Source organism: Camellia sinensis, chromosome 10 (assembly GCF_055761805.1).
Source record: "Camellia sinensis isolate YWXY chromosome 10, ASM5576180v1, whole genome shotgun sequence".
NCBI classification, from domain to species: Eukaryota; Viridiplantae; Streptophyta; class Magnoliopsida; order Ericales; family Theaceae; genus Camellia; species Camellia sinensis.
This window is the reverse complement of record NC_138970.1, coordinates 96,286,901-96,311,384: the sequence shown is the minus strand read 5'-3', so window position 1 is coordinate 96,311,384 and position 24,484 is coordinate 96,286,901. Positions and strand designations below refer to the sequence as shown.

The 24,484-nt window shown below is 36.4% G+C and overlaps 1 protein-coding gene and 1 long non-coding RNA gene across 24 annotated transcripts in view; one reads left to right on the top strand and one right to left on the bottom strand.

Annotated features, from left to right (window-relative positions):
- The first annotated feature begins 4,327 nt into the window (after positions 1–4,327).
- LOC114278485 (uncharacterized) lies at positions 4,328–14,519 on the top strand. Its single transcript, XM_028220525.2, has 3 exons — positions 4,328–5,160; positions 11,744–11,918; positions 13,681–14,519. The coding sequence occupies exons 1-3, from the start codon at positions 4,357–4,359 to the stop codon at positions 14,154–14,156; spliced, it is 1,455 nt and encodes a 484-aa protein (XP_028076326.2). The 5' UTR covers positions 4,328–4,356; the 3' UTR covers positions 14,157–14,519.
- A 260-nt stretch (positions 14,520–14,779) lies between these two features.
- LOC114278486 (uncharacterized) overlaps positions 14,780–24,484 on the bottom strand; it is a 35,514-nt gene continuing 25,809 nt past the window's right edge. For 8 of the 23 annotated variants that reach the window (XR_014342377.1, XR_014342371.1, XR_014342380.1 and 5 more), the window contains 2 exons: positions 15,135–15,229; positions 14,784–15,038 (listed from right to left, as the gene is read on the bottom strand). This is a non-coding gene — a long non-coding RNA (uncharacterized LOC114278486). Of the gene's footprint in view, positions 15,230–24,484 lie in introns of all 23 variants that reach the window. The other 15 variants (XR_014342385.1, XR_014342384.1, XR_014342386.1 and 12 more) reach the window with 6 other exon arrangements.

Here is a 24,484-nt window from a genome sequence, read left to right as displayed (position 1 = left end):
CTGTTAACCAAGCTTGTCAACACATACATACTTCTACTATTGCACATTTTGTTGCCGTCAAAAGACCGTTACGTTTTGTTAAAGGGACTTTATCTCACGGTCTCACTTTCAGTCCTAGTTCTTTTTAACTACAGTCCTTCTCTGACTCCAACTGGGCTAGTGATGTTCTAGATCGTTGGAGTTCTTCAGGCTACTATGTATATCTTGGTTCTAATTGTTGGAAAATGGCTTTGAAAGCTATTGAAAAAATCTTATTTTTTTGCTAACTTTGAGCATTACTTAAGGTGGGAACCAAGCATTATTTCTGATGTTTCTAATTGAGTTCATGTTTAATGTCGCGTAGTGAATAAAACCGTGTATTTGGTTGCTTAAAACCATTTCCGGATGAATAAGAATTTAACGTGCATTTCGGGTTCGTGGAAATAGATTTAGGTAGGTTTCCTACATATTTATGAAATGTGCTTGTCCCATATTAGAAAGGCTTAAGGTTTTTAAGGGGTTTATATACCTTAACTTGGGATACTTGGGATGGGCGCCAAAGGCTACCCAAGTTTGTGGAAGGGTGAGGTTATGGGTGAAGTAGGTTAGACCTATTGGATCCAAAACTAAAACCACACGCGCTCGTCGCCGTCCGTCCGGTTAGTCTGGTGGGCTAGACTAGGCTGGGCTTGGGCGCGGGTGCGTGGTGTGAGGTTGGATTGGGCTTGTCCGACCCAATACTTATCTTTTTGGGCTACAAATATTTGTAATTTATTTATTTATTTATAATTTTGGTTTCAAAATTCAAAATAAATTGGTCCAAAATTTTTTCCTTTACCCAAATAGTTCCTAAACCACCCGAGCATGTTTGAACCTGTTGAATCCTTCCCAGACAGATCTGGAACTGTCCAAACAATCCAAACAGATTTTCTATCTGTTGAAATATGTCCGAACAATTGCTTATCTGTTGGGATCTGTTCGAACAGCCACCAATCTGCCTATATAGAGGCTACTTCTAGCAATTCATTTAATTCAATTTTTCCTTAGAATTTCGTCCTCCTTTTGTTCTTCCTGTGCTCTTGCATCTGCTTCTGCATTTATGTTTTAGGAACAAAAAGAGAGAGTTACAATAGAGTTTTGGTTTGCCAAGCTTGAATTTGTAGTGCTGCAAATTTAAGTGTTAGTCGTTACATCCTGGGAAGTAGACGCCGATTAAAACTCGAAGCACCGGAACGAGGGCGAAATCTATTTTAAAGAGATTGTATCCAACACAAGCCTTAACATTAATTTTTATAAGCATTTAATTCGGAAAAATAATTTATATAATTATTTTCTGAATTATTTTATTTTATTATATATTTAATTTATACATTTAATTTACACACACACACCACTGTGGAGATAACACTAATCTCATTTCTCGGTTTGCTAAAAAGAAACCAACTGTCTTACTCTCTTCAACCGAAGTTGAATATCGCTCTCTCGCCCATACAACTGCTGAACTTACTTGGTTAACCATGTTGCTCCGTGAACTTCAACTTCACTCTTCCATTCCTCCTATTCTTTGGTGTGATAATCTTTTTGCTATTGCCTTGGCATCCAACCCTGTGTTTCACACCGTTTTAAACATATTGAAGTGGACTGTCACTTCATTCGCGAAAAGATTGCTACTAAACAATTCCTTCCACTACAACAAAAACATATTTTAGTGACACTACACTAGTGGCATATTTTTAGAAAATGCCACAAAAAATGATATTTAGTGGCACGTTTTTTAAAAATGCCACAAAACGACAAACATAAAAGGCTCTAGTGACATTTCAATGAACAAGTGTCACAAAACTACAACAAAAACATACTTTAGTGGCACTACACTAGTGGCATATTTTTAGAAAATGCCACAAAAATGATATTTAGTGGCAAGTTTTTGAAAAATGCCACAAAACGACAAACATAAAAGGCTCTAGTGACATTTCAATGAACAAGTGTCACAACACTACAACAAAAACATATTTTAGTGACACCATACTAGTGGCATGTTCTTAAAAAATTGTCACAAAAAGAATATTTGGTGGCATTTTTTAAAGAAATGTCATAGAGCCACAAACATACAAGGCTCTAGTGACATTTCAATTAAAAAAAGTGTTACTTCACTACAACAAAAATGTCACTACAAAAACTTTTTATGAATATTTGCAATGGCATTTTTTAAAAATGTCAGGACACTAGGTAGGTGCAAATTACTTTTTATGACACTTAGGTGAAAAGTGTCATAAACAAATATTTTATAGCATTTTGAGAAATGTCACTAAGCCAAAAACTTTCCAAGCTTATAATGACATTTTTGAAAAAACAAAAAGTGCCAATATGTTTTCTAAAATTTTAAAATATAGTAAATGATTAAAAATAAATGAATTAAACTCAATATACACTACAGGAAAAAGCATATTCGGCGACTAAATTTCCTGACCAAAAAAATTTGGTCGCTGAAAGTATAGCTTTCAGCGACCAAAACAGCATTAGTTGCCAAAAGTAAAGCTTTTTGGCGACTAAACAATTTTAGTAGCCAAAAGTCTACAATCGGCAACTAAAACTAAGTTTGGTCGCTGATTATATGGGTTTTAGTGATTAAAAAATTTTTAGTAGCCCAAAGTAAAGTTTATTGGCGACTAAAAAAATTTAGTAGCCAAAAGTCTACAATTGGCGACTAAAAATAAGTTTGGTCGCTGATTATATGGGTTTTACCGACCAAAAAAATTTTAATACCCAAAAGTAAAGCTTTTTGGTGCAAAAAAAAATTTTAGTAGCCAAAAGTCTACAATTGGCGACTAAAAAATAACTTTAGTCGCCAAAAGTGTTCATTTTTAGCGCGGGAGAACTAAAATCCTAATGCAGGAATAAAATTTTTTGGTGACCAAAATTTTCGTAGCTGAAAGTGCATCTTCGGCGATCAAATCCGATTTTGGTCAACAAAAGTTAAGTTTTTTAGCAACTAAAAACAATTAGTAGCCAAAAGTATAGAATTGGCGACTAAAAAATATTTTTAGTCACCAAAAGTGGTCTTTTTTTTATTTTGGTAGTAAATAGTTTATTTTACATAAATTATGTTCAATAAAATAATTATGTTTATACATATACTTTTATATTAATATGGATGTATGTACTATATAAATAATATATGTTGCATATATAATCATGTGGTGCTATAGAGGTGTATAAGGTTTATGGTGCGGAAGGTTGGCGGTTCGAGTCTCCGCAAGAGTGGATCAAATTGTTCTACAACGAATTATCATCATGAATGACACTTGATAGCGTCACGAATAGTGCCTACCATGACATTAAAGTGTCACTGAAAGGTTTTAGTCTTAATGGTGTAATGACACTTACAAGTGTCACTAACTCTTTTTTTAATGGCGCTTGATAGTGCCACAAATAATATCTACCATGACATTAAAATGTCATTGAAAGTTTTCAGCCATGATGGTGCAGTGGCACTTGCAAGTATCTACAGTGGCACTCGTATCTACCGTGGCACCGATAGAAGTGGCACTTGTTTAAAATGCCACAAGACCAAAAAATGTCATTATAAGAATAGTTTTGTGGCACTTTCAAATGTCACTAAACTAAGAAAATGTTGTAGTGTTCCCAAATATGTTTTTTCTTTTGATCAAATTATTGATATCTTTACAAAGCCTTTCTCGGTTTAATTATCTTAAAGCCAAGCTTCTGGCCTCTCCCTCTCCCATCAGCTTGCACGATGCTGATAAGGATATTAGTTCAGATGCAGTAGCCACAACTTCAGCAGCTTCAGCTTCAGCTGCATATGCATCATGTAGTTAGTTAGGAATCGGTTAGCTATCTGTATAGGAGCTGTTAGGAGCTAGTTACATTGTTAGGCGTTAGTTACCTGCTTAGCTCAACATTAGCTATCTGTCTATAAATATAGGTTGTATGTAATATCAATATTAATGAGAAAATGATGTTTCCACAATTATGCATAAATAACTTAAATAAACTAAAAAACTAATTATTATCAAAACAAACCTAAAAAAATATTAAAAAATTAACATAATTTAAAAAAAAAAAAAATTCCAACCCCCATTTATGATTTTTGATTAGCAGATGACACCACGAAATGGGCATCTCCATTCCACTAATGGAAAGCATCCCAATACAAGTGCATGTGTACATGTATTTTTCTTTTTAAAGTTCGACACCTCATTAAAAAAAACTGTTTATGGGTTGTAACCAACGCCATCCAAAGCAGTATAAGTATTACCAACATGAATGAAACCCAACACATACATTCTCACTGCATGCCCTAGTCCTTGTTCCTCTCTCTCTCTCTCTCTCTCTCTCTCTCTCTCTCTCTCTCTCATGGCTGATCAGAACCAGAACCCACAATGGTTTCAGCCCAAGGGTCGGCCAGTGGGCGGCACCGAGCATAGTTGGTGCAGAGCTGTGTCAGGTGGCACTGGCATTACAGTTTTGGCACTCCAATTCACAAAACCCCCAAACACCTCACTTCTCCAACATGCCCTCCACAAACTCCAGAATTCCCACCCAATCCTCCTGTCCAAGCTCTTCCACAGCACCACCACCAACACATTCTCATTCACCACCCCCACCCCCACCACCACCCCTCCCATCCAAATCAAATCATTCAATCTCTCATCCACCACCCATCTCCTCCGCAACCTCTCCACCACTACCTCTTTCTCGCCCCTCCACATAATCCTCGAACACGAACTCAACAACAACGTTTGGTCCAATAACCCTAGCAACTTATCATGCACCGGCATTGACTTGTTCTTTGCTAGCTTATACGAGCTTCCAGATGCAAAATGGGTTGTCGTGCTTAGGCTTCACACGGTGGTATGTGACTTAACCACCGCGGTGGGGTTGCTGAGAGAGCTGAAGGGGTTGATGATGGAGGGAGAGGGTGGAGGAGGGACACAGATGGAAATGGTGAGTGGAGGGGAGGTTAGTTTGGGAATTGAAGATCTTATTCCTACTGGGAAGGCTAAGAAGCCTATTTGGGCACATGGGTTGGACATGTTGAGTTACTCACTCAATTCACTCAGGTCTACAAATTTGAAGTTTGAAGATGTTAAGGGAGCTAGGTGTTCTAAGGTGGTGAGACTACAGTTGAGCGCACGTGAAACTGATCAGATACTCAACGTAAGTATATTTTTTAGCATTGAAAGTTCATTTTCTGTACATGATTTTTTTTTTTAAATATTATAAATTCAAACTTAAGTATTCCGAAATTATTTAAAACTATTATCTTATGGGTAAATAGAATTGCGCCATCATGACATAAACATCCAACTTCGATATCCAATTTATTTTAATATTATTGTTTTTAAAAATAACTTCATATTATATTCTTTTAATACACGTTTTGAAAAGGTATATTTAAGAAATAAATTGAAAAATATTTGAAAATGAAAATTTTGTTTCAAAATCACATGGACTGGTAAAAAAACTCAATAGTATGGTTACTGTCTTTCATTTTCATGTTAGAACACTGTGGGGGTATTTCCTTACACCAAGGATCCTCTAGAGTATTTTTTTCCTAAAGTTTCCTAAAGTGGTGTATTGTGTGGTTAATGTTGAAAAATTGATGTGACTTGTCATTAAATCTCAACCATACAATGCACCACTCTAGGAAATTTTAGGAAAAAAAAGACTCTAGAGGATCCTTGCTCATTTCCTTAGGCGATGAATTAAGTAGCTTAATAGTTGAATTACCTCTGACTTTGATTTTCAATATTCTGCAATTGTATTGCTCGAACAGTGAAACATATTTTTGTCTAAAAAAAAAAGAGAAAGAGTGAGACATATTAATATACACAAAACAATTATACAGATTTTAATGAGTATTGTTAAAATTAATAGAGCAATGCTAATTGCACTAAAAATCTCACTAAAAACATGTGTCCAAACATTACTGAATATCCAAGTATCACTTATTTTCTTACAACCAATACTACAATTTAGAATTCACAATTAACTCACAATAACATAACAAGTAAAATTAGGCCTTACATGATTAAATTTATAATAAATTAAAAATTAATATATAATTTGTCATATAATTATAAATAGATTAAAAGAGACGTTTTGGAATTCACAATATTTTTACTTAAATAATATATGATCAATAATACATAAGGGATTACATCAATTCATATGGAAATATGAAAGCTCTTATCATGTTAGTCTACATACAGAAAACACCATGTGACCCAATGAGATAGGATAGGTTCCTTGGGGTCACTGCAGTGCCCACAGCACAGCAATGACTGTGCGCCTCGTGGACTGTTTTGGATTCTATTTTAATAATTTAAATCGTTAAATTTTTTTTTAAATATCTAATAAAATATATTTATAAAAAATTAAATTGATCGGATATTAATAATACCTTCATCAAATCACATTATAAAAAATGAATTGTAAATATATATGATTGTAACTGTAAAACTAAAAGCAAATGTGATTTGATGAAGGTATAATTAATGTCTGATCAATTTAATTTTTGACAGATATATTTTACTTGATATTTTTAAAAGCTAAACAGTTTAAATCATCAAAATAAGACTTAAAATAGATGCCATGAAGAACACAAATCACTGCTATGTTGTTGACAGGGCAGTGACCCCATATTGTTTCGTAAGTTAGCATTTAAAGTTGGGTAATGCTAGGGACACCAAATTTTCTACCAAAAAAATGACCAAATATCTCACATGGGTGTAGGGTCCGCAATTTTGTGGGCCCCACACCCATGTGAGACATTTGGTCATTTATTTGGTAGAAAATTTGGGACCTCTAGCATTTTCCTTTAAAGTTTATTTTCAGTACAGTACAAATTTTTTTATTATTATTTTTATGTCTCATTTGTTTTTGGGACTTTATAAATGTTTTTTTTTTTTTTTTTTTTTTTTTTTTTTGGGGATCATTGTTGGGAGTTGGACTTTCTTTTTCTTGGTAGAACAGGGTTTTGAGGTGCTTGCTATCATTTATAATGGTGGCAATACCGTTTGTTTTATTTAGTTATTTATATTTTTGAAAAGGTTGACTTGCATTAACATAATAAACACAAACAGCATAGTTAGCAACATTAGAAAGCAACAAAACAAACACAACATACACCACAAACTCCAGAAACCAAGCAACTAGCAAGACATGGGCAACCAAAAACAAATGCACAACTTAAAAGCCAAGATTGCTACTAGCAACCGCACCTCAATCAGAAACCTGCACGCAACAACATCACAACCCTGCAAGGATAACAAGAACACACACAAACATGTTAGCACAACCCGAGCTATTGATTCGAAAAGCACGGTGCCAGGGTGGTCAGAAAAGACTTGGGTTGTTGAAGCTATCTTCAATCCTTGACTGTCTCTTGCGTTTGCCAAGATCTGGGGCGTGGAACTTAAGGAAGTCATTTGTAGTGGTCAAAACAACTGAACCTGAAAAGCAATGTCTTGGAGTTCGAATTCATTTAGAGCCACCCGCACGAAGATGAACAGTTTGATTAAAATTTGGTGCTAGTAACTGCTGCTCAATAGAGGAATTCGGTGCTTGCAATTGCTCGTCAGGTGCCCGAGAAATTAGGGATGGTAATGGCGATGATAACCAGCAGCCTAACTCACAAAAGCTAACACAAACAAAGAAAGAAGCCTAACTCACAAAAGCTAGAGACACACGGAACTAGAGTTAAAAAACAACCAACACAAAAAACCTAAGATAAGGGGTCTTCTGGAAAATGGATTATAATCCACTTCTAGATTATAACCCACTTCCCTCTCTCACAAAAAGCTGATTATAACCATCTTCTCAAAATAGCCTAAAACAAGCCGAAAATACCATTAAAGGTCAAGGGGCGAGTCGGAAATACGAAGACTGGAAAGGGTCTGCTGTAAAAAGCAGAGAGATGGTCCAGACCTGCAACACCTAAGAACACTACCGAAAGCAAAAACAGGGGAGAAGAAAAGGGAGAAAAACGGGGAGAGGACAAGGGCAATACCATTTGTCATCATCGTCTTGATTTCCTGTTCTGTGAAAATAGACTTTAAATGGTAACTTATGAAACAATGCTAACTGATATGTACCGAAACAGTAATGCGTAGCATTATTTCTCTGAGTACATATCAAGTCTTATTACTGTCATATATATTGAATGTTTTTGTTTTTGTTTTCTCTCTCTCTCTACATACACGCACACATATATATATATATATATATATATTACGCTTGAGCAATTGATTAAAATTAAATTTTGAAATTGTTATTTTTGTCTTTCCTTTCCATCTTCTTCTTTGAAATTCTCTTTTTCCTTTTCAAATCTGATAATGATTTTTTCCTCTTAACATGTTGTGTCTGTTTCCATGATCTGATAATGATTTTTTCCTCTTAACATGTTGTGTCCTTTTCCATGGAAACAGGGTGGCTGCTGTGCCTCGACAGAACAGGCATTGTTGTGCGCCTATATGAGCTTATTTCAGGACTCATTTTGATAATTCTAACCATTCACTTTTTAGAGTACGAATAAAATACACTTGTAAAAAATCAAATTGATCAGATATTGTTAATCTTTTCATTAACTCACAATTGTATTTACAAAAATAAATGACAAATGAGAGTCGATGAAAAAGTTAAGAATATTCGATTAATTTAATTTTTTGTAAGTATATTTTACTCAATATACTTAAAAAAATAAAAGGTTTAAATTATCAAAATGGATTACAAAATAGACTCACATGGACGCACAACAGTGACTACTGTGCCAGAGGCACAGCAGCCATCCCATTTGCCTTTTTTTTTCCTTTTCTTTTTTTCCCCATTAATCTAGCTATACCTTTTAATTGTTGTGACCCACTAATTTAAGGAATAACAGCTACTTCAATGCCTTCTTAAGAATTATATTTAAAATTCATAAGTTCTGGCAGAACATCTTCGACTTCGGCCTTTTTTGGAAAGTAGAAAAAAAGTGAACTTTTTTGTTTTTTTTAATTTTAAAAATGTATAAAAAAAAATAAAAAGATGATATGACCCAAATAAATCAATAAACTAATTTTTTTTCTGATTGCCAAAATAGGCCTTCCTGTCCAAACAATGCAGCACTCTTAATTGCATTTGCAATTTTCAGGAGAAAGTTTTGTAGTACGCATGCATCCATTTGTGACCGTACATAATCACCATTAAATGCACCTATCATCCTTGAACACATGTTATCACAAGACTCATCAACATGTTATCCCATGTTATTACCAGTACCACACCAACCATTTTATCCCCATGGAAGAAACCTTCACCGTGTGCCAATTTCCTAGCTTCATCATCTTCAAAACCTTTGGCAATCTCTTCCTTACAGAAACTCATCTCCGCCTTTTCCAAATGTGATGAATCCGCCCACTGCCCACTAGCTTTTCACACCATCGACATCCTCTGCCAACCCAAAGTTGTCTTTGTTTAATCCTCCTATGTATAAGAGAAATGTTAGAGATCATGAAAATTTTTTCATGAAAGTGATCATGAAAAATCTGTGACCCTTAGATTACCTTGATTAGTGTGTGGTGCTTTATTTTAAGTGTAATCCAAATGTCACAAATACCTAGCATTACTGTATGTATAATGATATGTCGCATTCATATCCACTTATTGAAAGTTAAAATTCTTATTATTATAGTTTATAATTGTAAGAATGACATTGTTACATAATTTGTGTTCAATTCTACGTGATACTTATGTATGAATATCATTTTATTTTATTCTTTTTCTTTTTAAGTGCTAACCAAATACCCAAAAACAAAAATAAAAATTTGCTTTTGGGAAAAATCATTTTACATAAAATATATATATATATATATTTTACAGTGTAAAAAAATTTAGGGCAAACAAATGGTAAAAGTTTTAGGGTGAAACAAACGGAGCCTATATGTCTTTGTTGTTTTAGCAAATAATAAGAGATGTCACATATTTTTATGAAAAATGATTTGAACCTCTAAAAAAACACCTCTAATGCACCTCTAATTTGTCTTTTTCTTCTCCTATTTTTGTCTTTTACTTCACTGTTTTTTTTTTAATTCCCGGACAGCTCATTAGAGTTGTACGGAATGACCACTAATTAGAGGTATGTAGCAAGATTGTATTTTTATTACGCATTTGGACCGTCTAGAGTACAGGATACTGCAATACACCATGAAATAAATCAATATGATGTCCTTTTGCTCCAAAACAAAAAAATAAAAAATAAAAAAAATCAACGTTTCAATATTCCACTCCACCGCCAGAGCCATCTTTGGCCGGCTCCTGCCTCTTATCCCCTCTCTTCCGACCCCTCCTCTCTATAGGAGTTTGCCGTCCCCTTCTTCTTCTTCTTCTTCTTCTTCTTCTTCTTCTTCTTCACCCTTCTAGGATTTCCAAAGGGCGCCACCACCCATAATCCCCTCCCGCTCTATCCACCAATAAAATTTCTGCTTTATTTGTTGTTTAGGTATTAAGATTTTAATCAAATGTGTGCAATAAAATTGTGAGTCCATCACCTCTCACCGACTAAAACCAGCTCATACGGTTTGAGAAGATGAACAAGTTGAGTTGAATGGGTTTGATAATAAAAAACACAGGTCAAATAGCTTACGATTTGAAATTTGTTTAAAACCTACCATTATGCTTATACAAAAATTAGGGCAAATTACATATACACCCCTCCAGGTTTGACAAAATTACAGATACCCCCCTGAGGTTTCGGAAATTACATCCCGCCCCCTGAGGTTTGTATTTTCATAACAATTTACCCCCTGAGGTTTATATTTTATAACAAATTACCCCCTAATTTCTTATGCAAATATAGCATTCAGGGGGGAATTCGTAATTTCTCAAACCTCAGGGGGTATCTGTAATTTTGTCAAACCTGGAGGGGTGTATATGTAATTTGCCCCAAAAATTAACATGCATTTCTTCAAATACAAATCTCTCATTAACCATAATGCCATTAATTAGATGCCACTGACTCTTCATTTTCAATTCTTTTTTTTTTTTTCTTAATTGATTTGTAGAAAATGATTTGAATACCGTCATACATTGGATTCATTTTTAAGTTTTGTGTTAAAATTTGAAATTTTTTGTCTAAAATTGTGAAAAAATTGGTTGTACATTGGGTGATGTTCTTTTCCCTTCCATTTTTTTTTTATTTTTTTTTTCTTAATTGATTGTTTGTTTTTATATTGATTTGTAGAAAATGATTTAAATACCGTCATACATTGGATTCATTTTTAAGTTTTGTGTTAAAATTTGAAATTTTGTCTAATAAAATTGTGAAAAAATTACTCATTCCGACCCAAAATATTAGTCCCTTTCGAAAAATCTAAATTTTTTTAGTAATACGATTATTACACTTCAAAAGTATTAAATTTTCAAAACTACCCTTGACTTTTTCTTGGGAACATCAATTGTCATAATTAATAAATTTAAAAGAGAACAAAATAAGCAATTCATATTATTTTAGCCCTTAATTTTTTAAAATGAATTAATATTTTGAGACAATAAAAAATGAAATAGGAGGTTAATATTTTGAGACGGAGAGAGTAGTGGTACATTGGGTGATATTCTTTTCCCTTCCATATTTTTAACTTGTTCAACTTGATTGTTTAAAATTGTCATAATATTTAAACAATTCAACTATTTGATTAGCGGGTGTTCGGATTGATATTTTGATGCAAAACCAACCCTAAAATATTGAAACAAATATTGGCAGGGTTGTAAATCAAGAGGGATGAAGCTATGCGGTGTGTTAGTAGCTGCGGGATTAATGGCAGCTCATTCTTCTAATAACACCCAAAATAACAAGAAGAAGAAGAAGAAATATGCTGTGGTGACCCTCACCGATTGCCGTTCACTTCTTGAGCCTCCCCTTTCAACTCTCCATTTCGGTAACTACTCTCTCTCTCTCTCTCTCTCTCATCCAGTTGATCAAGACTACCTGTCATAAATAAGGCAATACCAAAGCTGGGTAAAGAGTAATAAAATAAAATAATTAAATAATTAAAAATAAGTAAAAAGGAGAGAGAATGAGTTACTAACAGTGTTTTTAGGGAAAGAGTACGTGGTGCATATGTTATGGACTTCATACCAAAAAAAAAAAAAAAATTATAGAGGAAATTATACATGTAGTCCTTGTGACTAAACGAGAATGAGTTACTAACAGTGTTTTTAGACTCTGTTTAATTTATATGATTAATAATGAAAGGATTAATAATTTTATGAATTAGAATATGATAACCATTTATTATGAACTTTTTTTTTTTTTTCATACTTAAAATTATGATCCTCAACCTCTTTCAAAATTAAAAAATTTAAACTTTTATCAGATTAAATGTCCGCCGTATATGTAATTCGGTTAACGAAATTTGCATTCAAACATAGGATTGGCCTAGTTTGGCAAGACTAAATAAGTGCACTTTTTGACTTTTTATGAAATATGGGTTGGGTTTGAAGTGATGTGTTAGAGAGGTGATGTGACTTAAATAAGATGATGTGACTTAAATAAGATAGTGACTTTTTGACTTTTTGCCTTTTTTCAATCTTGCCAAACTTGCTATAATCATATACTAATCAAACATGCCCTTAGGAAAAGACAACAAGGAGTGTATGTTATGGACTTTATATCCTCCCAAAAAAAAAAAAAAAAAAAAACATTATAGAGCAAATTATACACGTAGTCTTTATATTTTGGTCATTTTATTTTTTTAGTCCATGCAATCTTAATTGACTTGATTTTGACCATAAATTTATGATTTTATCTTAATTTAGCCTAATTAATAGAAAATACACGATATGTGTAATGTTTTGAAAAGGAAAATTATAAACTTCTTCAATTAAGTGAGTTAATCTCAACCAATTCAATGACTATTTTTATAGTGCCCATCAAGAGAAAGTATCAGGTTAATTGTACATCGATAATCAAATAATTAGATTTTACATTGTCTTTAAACAAAAATAAATAAATAAATAAGTTGTTGATCTATTTTCATATTCATAATTGCCATATAATTTTACAATAGAAATGTAATCTGCTCATATGGTTATTAATGTTTAAGTCACTTAAATGAGCCCCAAAGTTGGTTCCATGAACTCAACAAAAAAAACTTATATAATGGACCCCTACCCTGCCCCTATGGATATTGTGTAAAAATTTTAATAATTTTTTGAGATCTTTAGTATTTTTTAAAAACAATATTTATCACATTTCGTTGAAATGAGCCCCAAAATGAGTCCAATGAACTCAACAAAAAAAATTATGAAAAAGTCTATATAATGGCCTTCAGTAATTTTTTGAGATCTCTAACAATTTTTAAAATAATATTTGTCACATCATTCTTGATGATTTTCTGTGCCAGAACTATTGTTTGTGATCATTATTTTTAGAAGCCTTACAATTCCCCCCCCTCCCCTCACATTTTTTAAAATAATATTTGTCACATCATTCTTGATGATTTTTGTGTAAGAACTATTGTTTGTGATCATTGTTTTTAGCAGCAGCGTTACAATCCTCCCAAAAAAAAAAAAAGAAAAAAACATATTCAATAGATTTTAACCACACACTATTTTTTGATTCATGGTCGATAATTCTGAGTTCATAGACTTTTGCTTTTTCATTTTCTTACGCTAGTATATGTCATTTCAATGATTCAGGATTTTACCATTCCGCCATCCTAAACATGCACGTTGTAAACGGAGGAGAAAGCCTATGGGACTTGGCAAGCAAGAGTTACACGGATTTTGCAAATTCTAAGAAACACAACAAGCATTTCTCAGACATGGCTGACACGAACTTCCTCATGTGCAAGGTCATCGAAAACCCTAGCCTGACCTCTGCATCATCACTTAGAACATCCCTAATCTCGGTGTTCGAGGACCCTGTGATCAATCAATTTGATGAAGCAAAAGACCAAGAGATTGAGCTAGAGGACTACATGGGGTGCTCTTCAATTCATAGTGTAGGTCCATCCATCGCCATATTTGACACGATACGGGGTGGAAGATTGGACTGCGTGTGTGTGTATCCATCACCGCTGCATTCGAGGGAACAGATGCAAGACCTAGTTGACCGTATGAAGAGGATTCTTGTTGATAGTAGCGATTCATCTGTGGAGGCTATTGAGATCTAGGTATTCTTTATGAGGTGGTTGTGGTTGTGGTTGTGGATGCCCTTGTTATGGCTGGGCTAGCTATTAAACTCAACCTAATTGTCATCTTTATATCTTGCATAATAATGCTCTTCTTGCACACACACACATATTCCCTACACAAACTATAGGATATGTATGTCTGTGAGTTATTGACACTACAAGAAGAATGACATTTAGCGATGTTTTAAAAACACCGCCAAAGCAATAAAAAATGCCGCTACGTTTGTATGGAACGCCGATGACGCGGCTGTCGTCTTAAGTTTAGTGACGTTTATAAACACCACCTATACTTTTTTCGATGTTTTAAATAAATGCTATCTTACAAGCTATGTTTTAAATAAATGCTATCTTACAAGCTTGGATAACATCAGATACACTTATAGCGACACTTTTTAGAAAACGCCGCTATTTCTTTTGCATTCAACTTTTAAAATTATTTTAATTGTCTATTAAATGTATTAAATTTGGGATATTTTTATTTCCAGCCTCATAAATCTTCACATTAAACAATTTGACAACCAACTTACAGTAGAATGCAAAAAATTCAAAGTCTATATAATTGATCTAAGAGCCACATAAATATTACAAATCATTTGAAAATAGAAAATTACCAATTACAATTGCTCAATTTATATTTACATCTATTGAAGAAAAAATAAAATAGAAACAAAATAAATAAGTTCAAATAGACAACAATTTAAGTAAAATCACAATTGCTCAATTACCAATTACAATTGCTCAATTTATATTTACATCTATTGAAGAAAAAATAAAATAGAAACAAAATAAATAAGTTCAAATAGACAACAATTTGAGTCAAAAAAAAAAAAATTGAGTAAAATTAGAAGAATCACAATCAACCTGCAAGCCACAATAGGAAGAAAATGTATTAAAAATCAGCATGACAAATATAAGCATCAATATTAAGTAATTTTCTTATAAGAAGATGGCTCATACATGACATACTGTTATACATACACCATGCATTTTCTCCACACCCGTTAAGAATGTCGATGCCATGCTACCCACTGTCCATTAAGGAAAAATATTTACTATAACAAAAAAAAACAGTGAGATCAGCTGAAAGAAAGAAAGATAAATAAAACAATATAAAATAAAATAAAGATTAGAATAAAAACAAATTCAAAGAAAATTCCATAAAATTAGGGATGAAGATGCGCTAATTTAAGTACATACACAGTTAAGGAAATTCAATTGTAGATTCAAACACACCATCATTGCAGATTCCCACACCAGGCAGTGCGTATAATCAGTCATTTCATTGTGTGATCGTCAATATATATGCACCAAATGATGGTCGGAAAAGAGGTCAGTTATGGGATGTGTTACTTAGGTTGAAGTCATCTTTTCGGCTCCCTTGGTGTATAAGGGGGATTTTAATGAAGTTAGATTTTTGAGTGAGAGAAAGGATTGTTTGCGGTGTGGCAAAGGCATGATTGATTTTAATGTCTTCATAGAGAAAATGGAGTTGGTCGATTTGCCCCTGGTAGGAAGGAATTTCACTTGGTGTAACTCTGCTGAAGGTGAGTGCTGGAGTAGGATTGATTGGTTTGTGTTGGATCCTGAATGGTTGGAAGTGTTTAGGCTTAAGCAATGGGGATTGCCAAGAAGTTTGTCTGATCATTGTCCTTTATTGCTCATGGACGACAGAAGGGATTGGGGTCCTAGACCATTTAGGTTTTTAAATGCCTAGTTTCTGTACCCTGATTTTAAGCCATTGGTTAAGAAGTCTTGGGAAGAGGCAACTATTATTGGGTGGGCAGGATATAGACTGAAAGGTAAGTTGGCAAAGCTCAAGTTGGATTTAAAAAAATGGAATGTCGAAGTCTTTAGAAATGTGGAGCACCAGTTAAAAGCAACAAAAGAGAAGTTACATGAGATTGATTTGCTAGCTGAAGAAGGGTCGCTGTTGGACACTGTCAATGCTAGAAGACGTGAGTTGAGGACTTGAGTTTGGAATTTGAGTAGAAGACAAGAATGGATGTGGTGTTAGAAATCTAGGCTTAAGTGGGCTCAAGAGGGGGACAAAAACACGCGATTCTTTCATGTGATGGCTAGCAGGAGGCAAAGTAAGAATGTGTTAAATTCTGTTGTTGTAGATGGGGTAAGTATTGGGGAACTGAGAATGGTAAGACTAGTGTTTAAGCATTTTAAGGAGTTGTATTCTGAGGTGTGGAGAGGTAGACCAAAATTGGAGGGGCCTTTTATCACTATTGGTAGGGGTGGGGCTTCAGCGGAGTTAGTAGTTGAGTTCATAGCGGAAGAGGTATGGGTTGCTGTGTCGGAATGTGACGGTAACAAAGCTCCTCGGCCAGACGGGTTCAATCTTACGTGTATTCAGAAAAATTGGAAAGTCATGAAAGATGAGGTTATGCAATTTATGCAGGAGTTCTATGTAAATGGGAAATTGGCCAAAGGTCTAAACAATTCACTCATTGCTCTTGTGCCTAAGAAGGAAAATGCTGTGGAGTTGGTGGATTTTAGGCCAATCAGCCTATTGAATTCAATCTACAAAATTCTGGCCAAGGCTTTATCTAGGAGGTTGAAAAAGGCGATCCCTGCAGTGATTAATGAGGCTCAGACAACGTTTATAGGGAGTCGATGCATATTAGATGGGGTCATGATTGCTAATGAAGTTATTGAATGGTGGAAATGATCGAAGCACAAGGGTGTGATTCTGAAGCTTGACTTCGAAAAGACATATGAATTTGTAAATTGGGAGTTTTTGTTTTCAATGCTATGTAATCTTAGATTTGATGAGAAGTGGACAAGCCGGATTAAGGAGTGTTTAACCTCTTCCAGGATCTCTGTTTTGGTTAATGGGTCACCCACTGATGAGTTTGCACCACAAAAGGGTTTGAGGCTGGGTGATCCACTCTCACCATTCTTATTTAACATTGTGGTTGAGGTCTTAATTTGCCGTTGAGTCATGCTAAGCAGTTGGGATTGTTTAAGGGTGCTTCAGTGGGATCTACTAACATGAACATCTTATATCTGCAGTTTGCAGATGATACAATTATTTTCTGCGAAGCTGAGGCTTTGGAGTTGTTTTCCATTAAAAGGGTCTTAAGGTGTTTTGAAATAATGTCGGGTCTCAAGATCAATTTCCACAAAAGCATTGTTTGTGGGGTGGGTGTTTCGGACAGTGAAATAGATAACTTTAGTGCTATGTTGAATTCCAAAAATCAGAAGTTGCTTACGGTGTATTTGGGTCTTCCTTTAAGAGCTAATTCCCAAAGGAAGTCAACTTGGCAGCCAGTGGTTGACAAAGTGCGGAAGAAGTTGTCTCTTTGGAAGAGAAAGTTGTTGTCTTTTGCAGGGAGATTAATGTTGATGAAGTTAGTTGTGTCTTGCTTACCTTTATATTATATTTTGGTGTTCCAAATGCCTAAGGGTGTGGTTAGGTTGATTGAGAAGTTACAAGCTGCTTACCTTTAGTAGATATGAATGTTTGTTTTCTGTTAAAGTGATGGTAGAGATTTAGCTCAGAGGATAAGGCATTAGGGAAGGCAGTGATTTGTAATATTTATGGGAGGGTTGGTGGTGGGTGGTGGCCAGAGTTGGGGGATGTTAGGAGAGTGTCTCCAATGTGGCAGGGGATCCTTAATCTTACCCAGGTTAATCCTCAATTACTTGAGTTTTATTTTGATAATGTAAGAATAAAGGTTGGCAATGGGGGAGAACGAAATTTTGGACTGATAAATAGCAAGCTTAGTGAGGAATTTCCAAGGTTGTTCTGTATCTCAGAAGATAGGGACGGTTCTGTTTTGCAGTATAGGCAAAGAAGGAATAGTTTAGGGGATTGGAATTTACGGTTTAGAAGACAGCTCAGAGTTTGGGAGGTAAAGGAGGTACGTAGGCTTCATGACTGGTTGATTGATATCCCTAGTGTAGACTGCCTCGAGAACTCCGCTCTCCGTGCCGTGAGGGCGCGAATCGTTTTGTTCTAGGCTACTACAGTTCAGACTCATGTCACGATTCTGAATCTAATTTCTCAAAGTGTAATGTGAGATTGATAAATCACCAAAGAGTCCAAATCCGGCAAATCGTTTTGGAAAACTGATTTTTATAAAGAAATGCCAAATATAGACTACTTTGCCAGATACAGAGTCGCCACCTAAATGTTTTATTTTGAAAAATTTAGGAAACCCTGACTTGTGCCTAAGGTCATGTGTCCGTCATCATCAAAGTTGCCTCGGCTCGGGAACTTGTACGAGAGGGAAAAGTCATGCAATGAGCACCCCCATTCGCCCGATCAAAGATCGGCCTTTACTAACATGATATTTTGTTTTTGAAAACATATGTGTTCTTATTCCGGTTATTAACCTAGAATTACTATATGATACGCACAGCATACAAGTATAGACTAGATCGCCTAAGATGAAACAAAACATTTCATGTTTGTTTGTTTGAAAACTGTTTGACATTTGCTGCTCGCAAGTAGGCTAAGACATGGATTTTGATGAATTCTTCCAATTCAAGCAATCCAACCTTCACCCACAGGCATTCAGGCAGTTAAACACTTAAGCAGTTAGCCTCATGGTAAGCATGCTAAACATGGCAACATACACATCTTATGGAGTATGCTAAAGCGTAAACACTTACAGTGTACTCCAAGCCAAAACAGAGAACTAGTTAGAAATCATGCATGATCCTAGTTCACGTTAAGATGGCTAATGCAACACATATAAAAATGCAACTAAAATAGACTCGGCTATTCTAAGATGGCATATGAAATGCAACTTGGTACATGTATTCAAATTGGAATTGAAATACAATGCAGTTTGTATGATGCGCCAAGCCCGGTGCATGCAAGACAGATGAATGGATGCACGCATGCGAAGCATAAGGATGCTAATCGAAATATGCCCTAAAACTAACCATCGTAAGCGGTTAAGTAAAAGGGAGAAAGAAATGGGGGTTGGAAGACATGCATCACACACACGCACGCTTATTACAACAGTTGGCCCTCTCGACGGAGGGTCCGAATAAGAAGCTAACTAGCTAATCTAAGCTAATTAAACTGATTATTACATCACAAAACTAATTAACTAACAAGTTAACTAACTAGTTATTACAACACAAATAAGCAGCTAAATGCATTAACTACTTAGGTACAGAACCAAAGGATAAACTAGCTAAGGAAAGCAGTAAAAAGAGGTCCTCGGGATGAAGAGTGCATGCATGCTCGGTCGCCTCGTTCGAAAATCCATCGCGATGCCCCGATTTGCCTCTATTTGCAATTGTTCTCAGAACCTTGCACAATGCTCCAGATAGCTTCTAACTCACTTTGGGGACCCTCAGGAGGGCTGCCGACCAGTTATTGGTGTTGTAGACCACCTGCCGACCACTTTTCTTTGCTGCAGACCAAAAAAAGTAGTCAGCTAGCTAGTTTTTCTGGTCGGCCAACCAGTTGTGCTACCACATTTCCAGTTTGCTACAACAGAGAACAAGAAGGGGCATGGCAATGTATTTGCAATGTATGTGTGCACAACCACTCTCCCTATCATTTCATGATCTCAAGGGAGTGTAGTTCTCGACCCTCAGGCGATCAATCGCGCATCTCGATGCATGATAGCCGAGAAGCCAAGATTGCACGAATCAATGTGCCATAAATGCACACATAACACATAAAGCCTTGACCTCTATCATGTATGATCAAGAGGGTCGGCGACTGAGAATTGAGGCACGTTTCATCACTTCAAGTATGAAACGTCCCTCGTTCCTCGTGTTTGGACTAACACCTAATCCAAACAAATGCAATGGAACTCAAGCATGCAAACATGCAATGCAACTCAATCATTCTAAACACAATGTGAGGTATGCACACACAATGCAAATGGCATTCACTCAATGCAATGCAACATGGCATGCACAATGCAAAGAACAACATGCCATACTCAATCCAATGTAACATGGCATGCACAATGTAATCAACAACATAGCATACACAATGCAATGTAACTTAAGCATGCAAACAAACATGCTAAATGGACTTAAACCGAATGTGGACAGAACTCAGCCCTACCCAAATCAGTGGCCGTAATGCTAAAAAATGAAGGCACAAAAAACATATACAAGCATGCACATGCATTGGCCTATCAACTAGGCTTAAGAGCACAACCCTTAAGAGTGCTCAAGAAGTGATAAATATGGAAGTGTAACAACATTATATATACTGAAATAAAGTATGAAATAATGCCAAATTATTCAAACAACACAAGCAAAGCATGCAAGGGTCCTTAAGTATTAAAGTTAGCAAAGAGGACTACTCTAGGGACATGCAATACATGGCACAAAAGCATGAACCAGCCACAAACAGAGCTCAAATAGGTCAAAACAAAGACCAAAGCATGCTGAGATGGGAGCTCAAGGACCTAGGCAAGATGGCATACATCCTAGGCCACAAACAAGGCAACAATGCATAACACTCAAAGGCACTTAAAGAGTGAAAGAAGTAAGAACATGGCAATTCTATATGCTCTAAAATGTCATGTTAAATGATGCCAAATCATCCAAACAACACAAATGAAGCATCCTATGGTGCTCAAAACTCAAAGCTAGCAAGGCCAATTGCACTACAGCTATGCAATACATGAAGCATATGGCCAATACAACCCAAAATAGTCCTAGAGCATGTCAAAATGAGTCTAAAACATGCATGTAAGGAAGCCAAAACAAGCTAGCATGAAGGGCATAAGGCATGGTGCATACAAGGCCAAAAGGAAGGATTACACTACACCTATCAAGACCAAGCATGATATGACTTAATCAACAAAAATCAGAGTTATATCATGGCAAAATAACCCCAAAAACACACTGAAATGATAGCTTGCAAGCTTAGGCATGAAGGCATACGTAATGACTCATTCCTAGGCATAAAGGACCAACCCTCCAAAGCATCAAAAGAGTGAAAGATGTGAATACATGAACATGAAACATGCACTAAAATCACATAACAAATGATGTCAAATCATTCAAATAGCCCAAGTAATGCATGTTAGTGGACTCAACACACAAGCTATACAAAGTAATGCATGCATGACCAAAACAACATAAATCAAAGCTAACAGAGGTATATCATGGCAAAACAACACCAAGAACATGCTGAGATGGACTCAAAAAACAAGTTAGAAAGACATGCTACTTCATGAAGCACACAAAGCTAGTTTGCAAGATTTACACTACAAGTGTATAAGGCATGCAAGGGATGACAAAACCAAATCAAAAAAGTGGTATGCCATGTCAAAATAACCCCAAATACATGCTAAGATGGAGCCAACATAAGCTTAACAAACAAGCTCAAACATGAGGCATACAAAGCAAGAATACAAAACACAAGGAGAGTGGATGACCCTCTCCTATTTAAGACCTCAAAACACCATTTCCACCACTGAAATTCCTCTGAGTTTCAGTGGTGAGAAGACCAAAACAAGGTGGTCCCAATAGCTTAAAAGGATGGCACAAAAACAAGGCCAAACAAGGCCTAAAGGGGGGTAGACTACCCCCAACACAAAAGAGACCTTAAACAAACATTACAAGCATGCAAAACCAGACCTTTTTGCAGTAGAAAGTCAAGCCAAAAGAAGCATGCAAATAGGTCCAAAAGCTTAAACCAAAGCCAAGTTTTAAAGGGTTAGAAGCTTACCCTTGAAGAACACCTTCAAAGCTGCAACTTCAGCACTTTTTTTGAACCACAACCAATCCAAAGGCTCCAAAACCAACCTCAAAGAGCCTCAGCAACAAGAGTATGGTGTTTAAGTGTGTGTTTGTGTGCAATAGTATGGAAAAACTACACTTTCAAGCACAAATATAGAGCAAGTAAGAAGATATAAAGACAAGGATGTATGTATAGCTCAAGCATAATTTTTCTGTACCTAAGGCATGAGGGAGGAGGCTCCCTTATATAGAAAAATATGCAATAAGCTTGTTGGACAAGCTTTAGGCCTAAAGCCATCCCTCCATACACGTGTATGAATGATGGCTTCTGTGCCCTCTAGCTGTAACAGCTGACTAGAAAATATCTCCAAAAAGGTGATGGAAAGCTGCCGCTACTTACACTAGTCGGCCGACCAGTGGAAGTGGTCGGCCAGGGAAGAAAGTGGTCGGCTATGGGGGAGATGGTCTGCAGTATGAAAGTAAGGCAGTGATGTGGTGGCCGACCAGAAAAGGTGGTCCAAAGACCAAAAAAACCAGTTGGCTAACCAGAAAACTGGCTGGCAGGAAGGAAAGTGGTCTCCAAGGGAAAGACCTGGTCTCCCACCCTTATACCACCTTCCAAACAAGGAAAACAAGGTTTGTATCAAAACAAATCAAAAAGGATGCAAGACAAGAGTCCGGGAGGCAAGGCGCGCAGTCGGGAGCCTCAAAAACTAGTTTACGGGCACCAAAAGTGGTCTCCCAGACCACAGTGACCCTCTAGGCCAAGGAAACAAGGCATGGTTCGAAAACCAAGCCAAACGGAGAACGTTAAGTGGTCTCGAGACAAGGCGCACGACCGAAGAGTCCAAAAATCAGAAATTAGTCTCCAAGCAGGAAAAGTGGTCTACAACCACAAAATGATGGTCTACAAGACCTCTCCCTTCCTCTAGGGAAGAGAAAACAAGGTTCGGTCCACAAACCGAGCCAAAACACAAAGAGTTCAGAGGCCCGGAGGCAAGGCACTCAACCGAAAACTCCGGAAACTCGAAACGAGCACAACATGCGCTATCACCGAGCGCTCAATCGATGATGTCTGAGTCTTAAAGTCGGTCAAAATAGGGTGTCTACAGTTGCCCCTCTTTGACAGAACTCAGAAGTCAAGAAGTGACGTGAGTGAATGTCAAAGCCCAAAGATGACCCATTTTTGACAAGGCCAAAGACTTAGACAAACAGGCAAGATAACAAAGAGATGCGCCCGCAGGCAGGGGCAAGATGCAAATGACATGCACAATGCCGAACATAACTTATGATCATGCAAAGAAAGCTGTAATGAAGCAATTATACACAATAAATGCAACAGTTTAAGCAAGCGAATACGAACCAAACTACATTTCATGCAGAAAGGATATAAGAAAATTATGCAATTCACTGCGTCAGAACTTCTTTTGAATAAACCGTATATACGATATCGTCTAGTCGTGCCAGCTTCAAGTGAACCGTACAATTTCGTGCATGCATAAGAAAGAAACACAACAGGAGCAATACAGTTAGAAACACATGTTCCACGTTACATCATGGTATAATTTCAATACAAGATAAACGCATGCATATACAATGCCGATGGAAACATGCATAGCAATGCAAGTGAAAAGTGCCTAGCAATGCAAGTGAAAAGTGCGTGACAACGCAAACAAAGTGTGGGTGCATAACAATGCAACCGAAGTGCGCATAACAATGCGAGTAAAACATTCGCGACAACGCAAATAGAGTGCATAACAATGTAACGAGTAGTGTGCATAACAATGCGACGAGTAGTGTGCATAACAATGCGAGAAAAGTGTGCATAACAATGCCCTTAAAGTGTGCGCGACAACGCAAGTGGAGAGTGCATGACAATGCAATGAGAAATGTGCATAACAATGCAAGCAAGTGAAACTTCAATAGTATGTTCGAAACAAAATGCCGAATAAGGAAACATAAGCCTTAACGAGATTAATTTAACCGAAACCTCCAATTTACCTCTCGGAGGGGTCACAACGTACTCAAAAAGGATAGACCTTGCTCTTGACGAGTAACGATGAGCCACACATCGAAGACTTGAATTAAAGTTCTCGCGGGGACGATTTCGCGCCAAAAAGTGTACTTTTCTTGTACTTTCTCGAGAGCTGAGGACTTCAATCATCACCAAAATACACAGGGAGAACAATGGGACCTTGGAGACCATCCAGGAGGGCTACCGACCACCTAAATCAGTGGCCGACCAGTTGTTGACCACTTAAGTAGTCGGCCGACCAGAAAAATTGGCTGGCCGACTAGTTTAGCAAAACAGGGACAGATTGGTCTTTTCGAGGCCGGATCTTTAAGTATACACATCCAAATCACTTTTGCTCACAAACACAAGGCCAAAACACATTCTCCTTTGCTCCTAGACCCTTTTCTCTCTCAGATATGCACTTTATACGCGTTTTCCAACGCCCTACGCGAAGTTGTTTCGAGAAAACTTTTGATTCTCTTCGTTTTGAACCGATTAGAATTTGTTTTCGGAGCTTTTTTCTCCATTTTCACCACTTGAGGTAAGTTTCTCTCGAAGTTTAGCACCTTTTCCCCAGCATTGACTTTTTCTCTTCCCGAGAGTTGACTTTTGT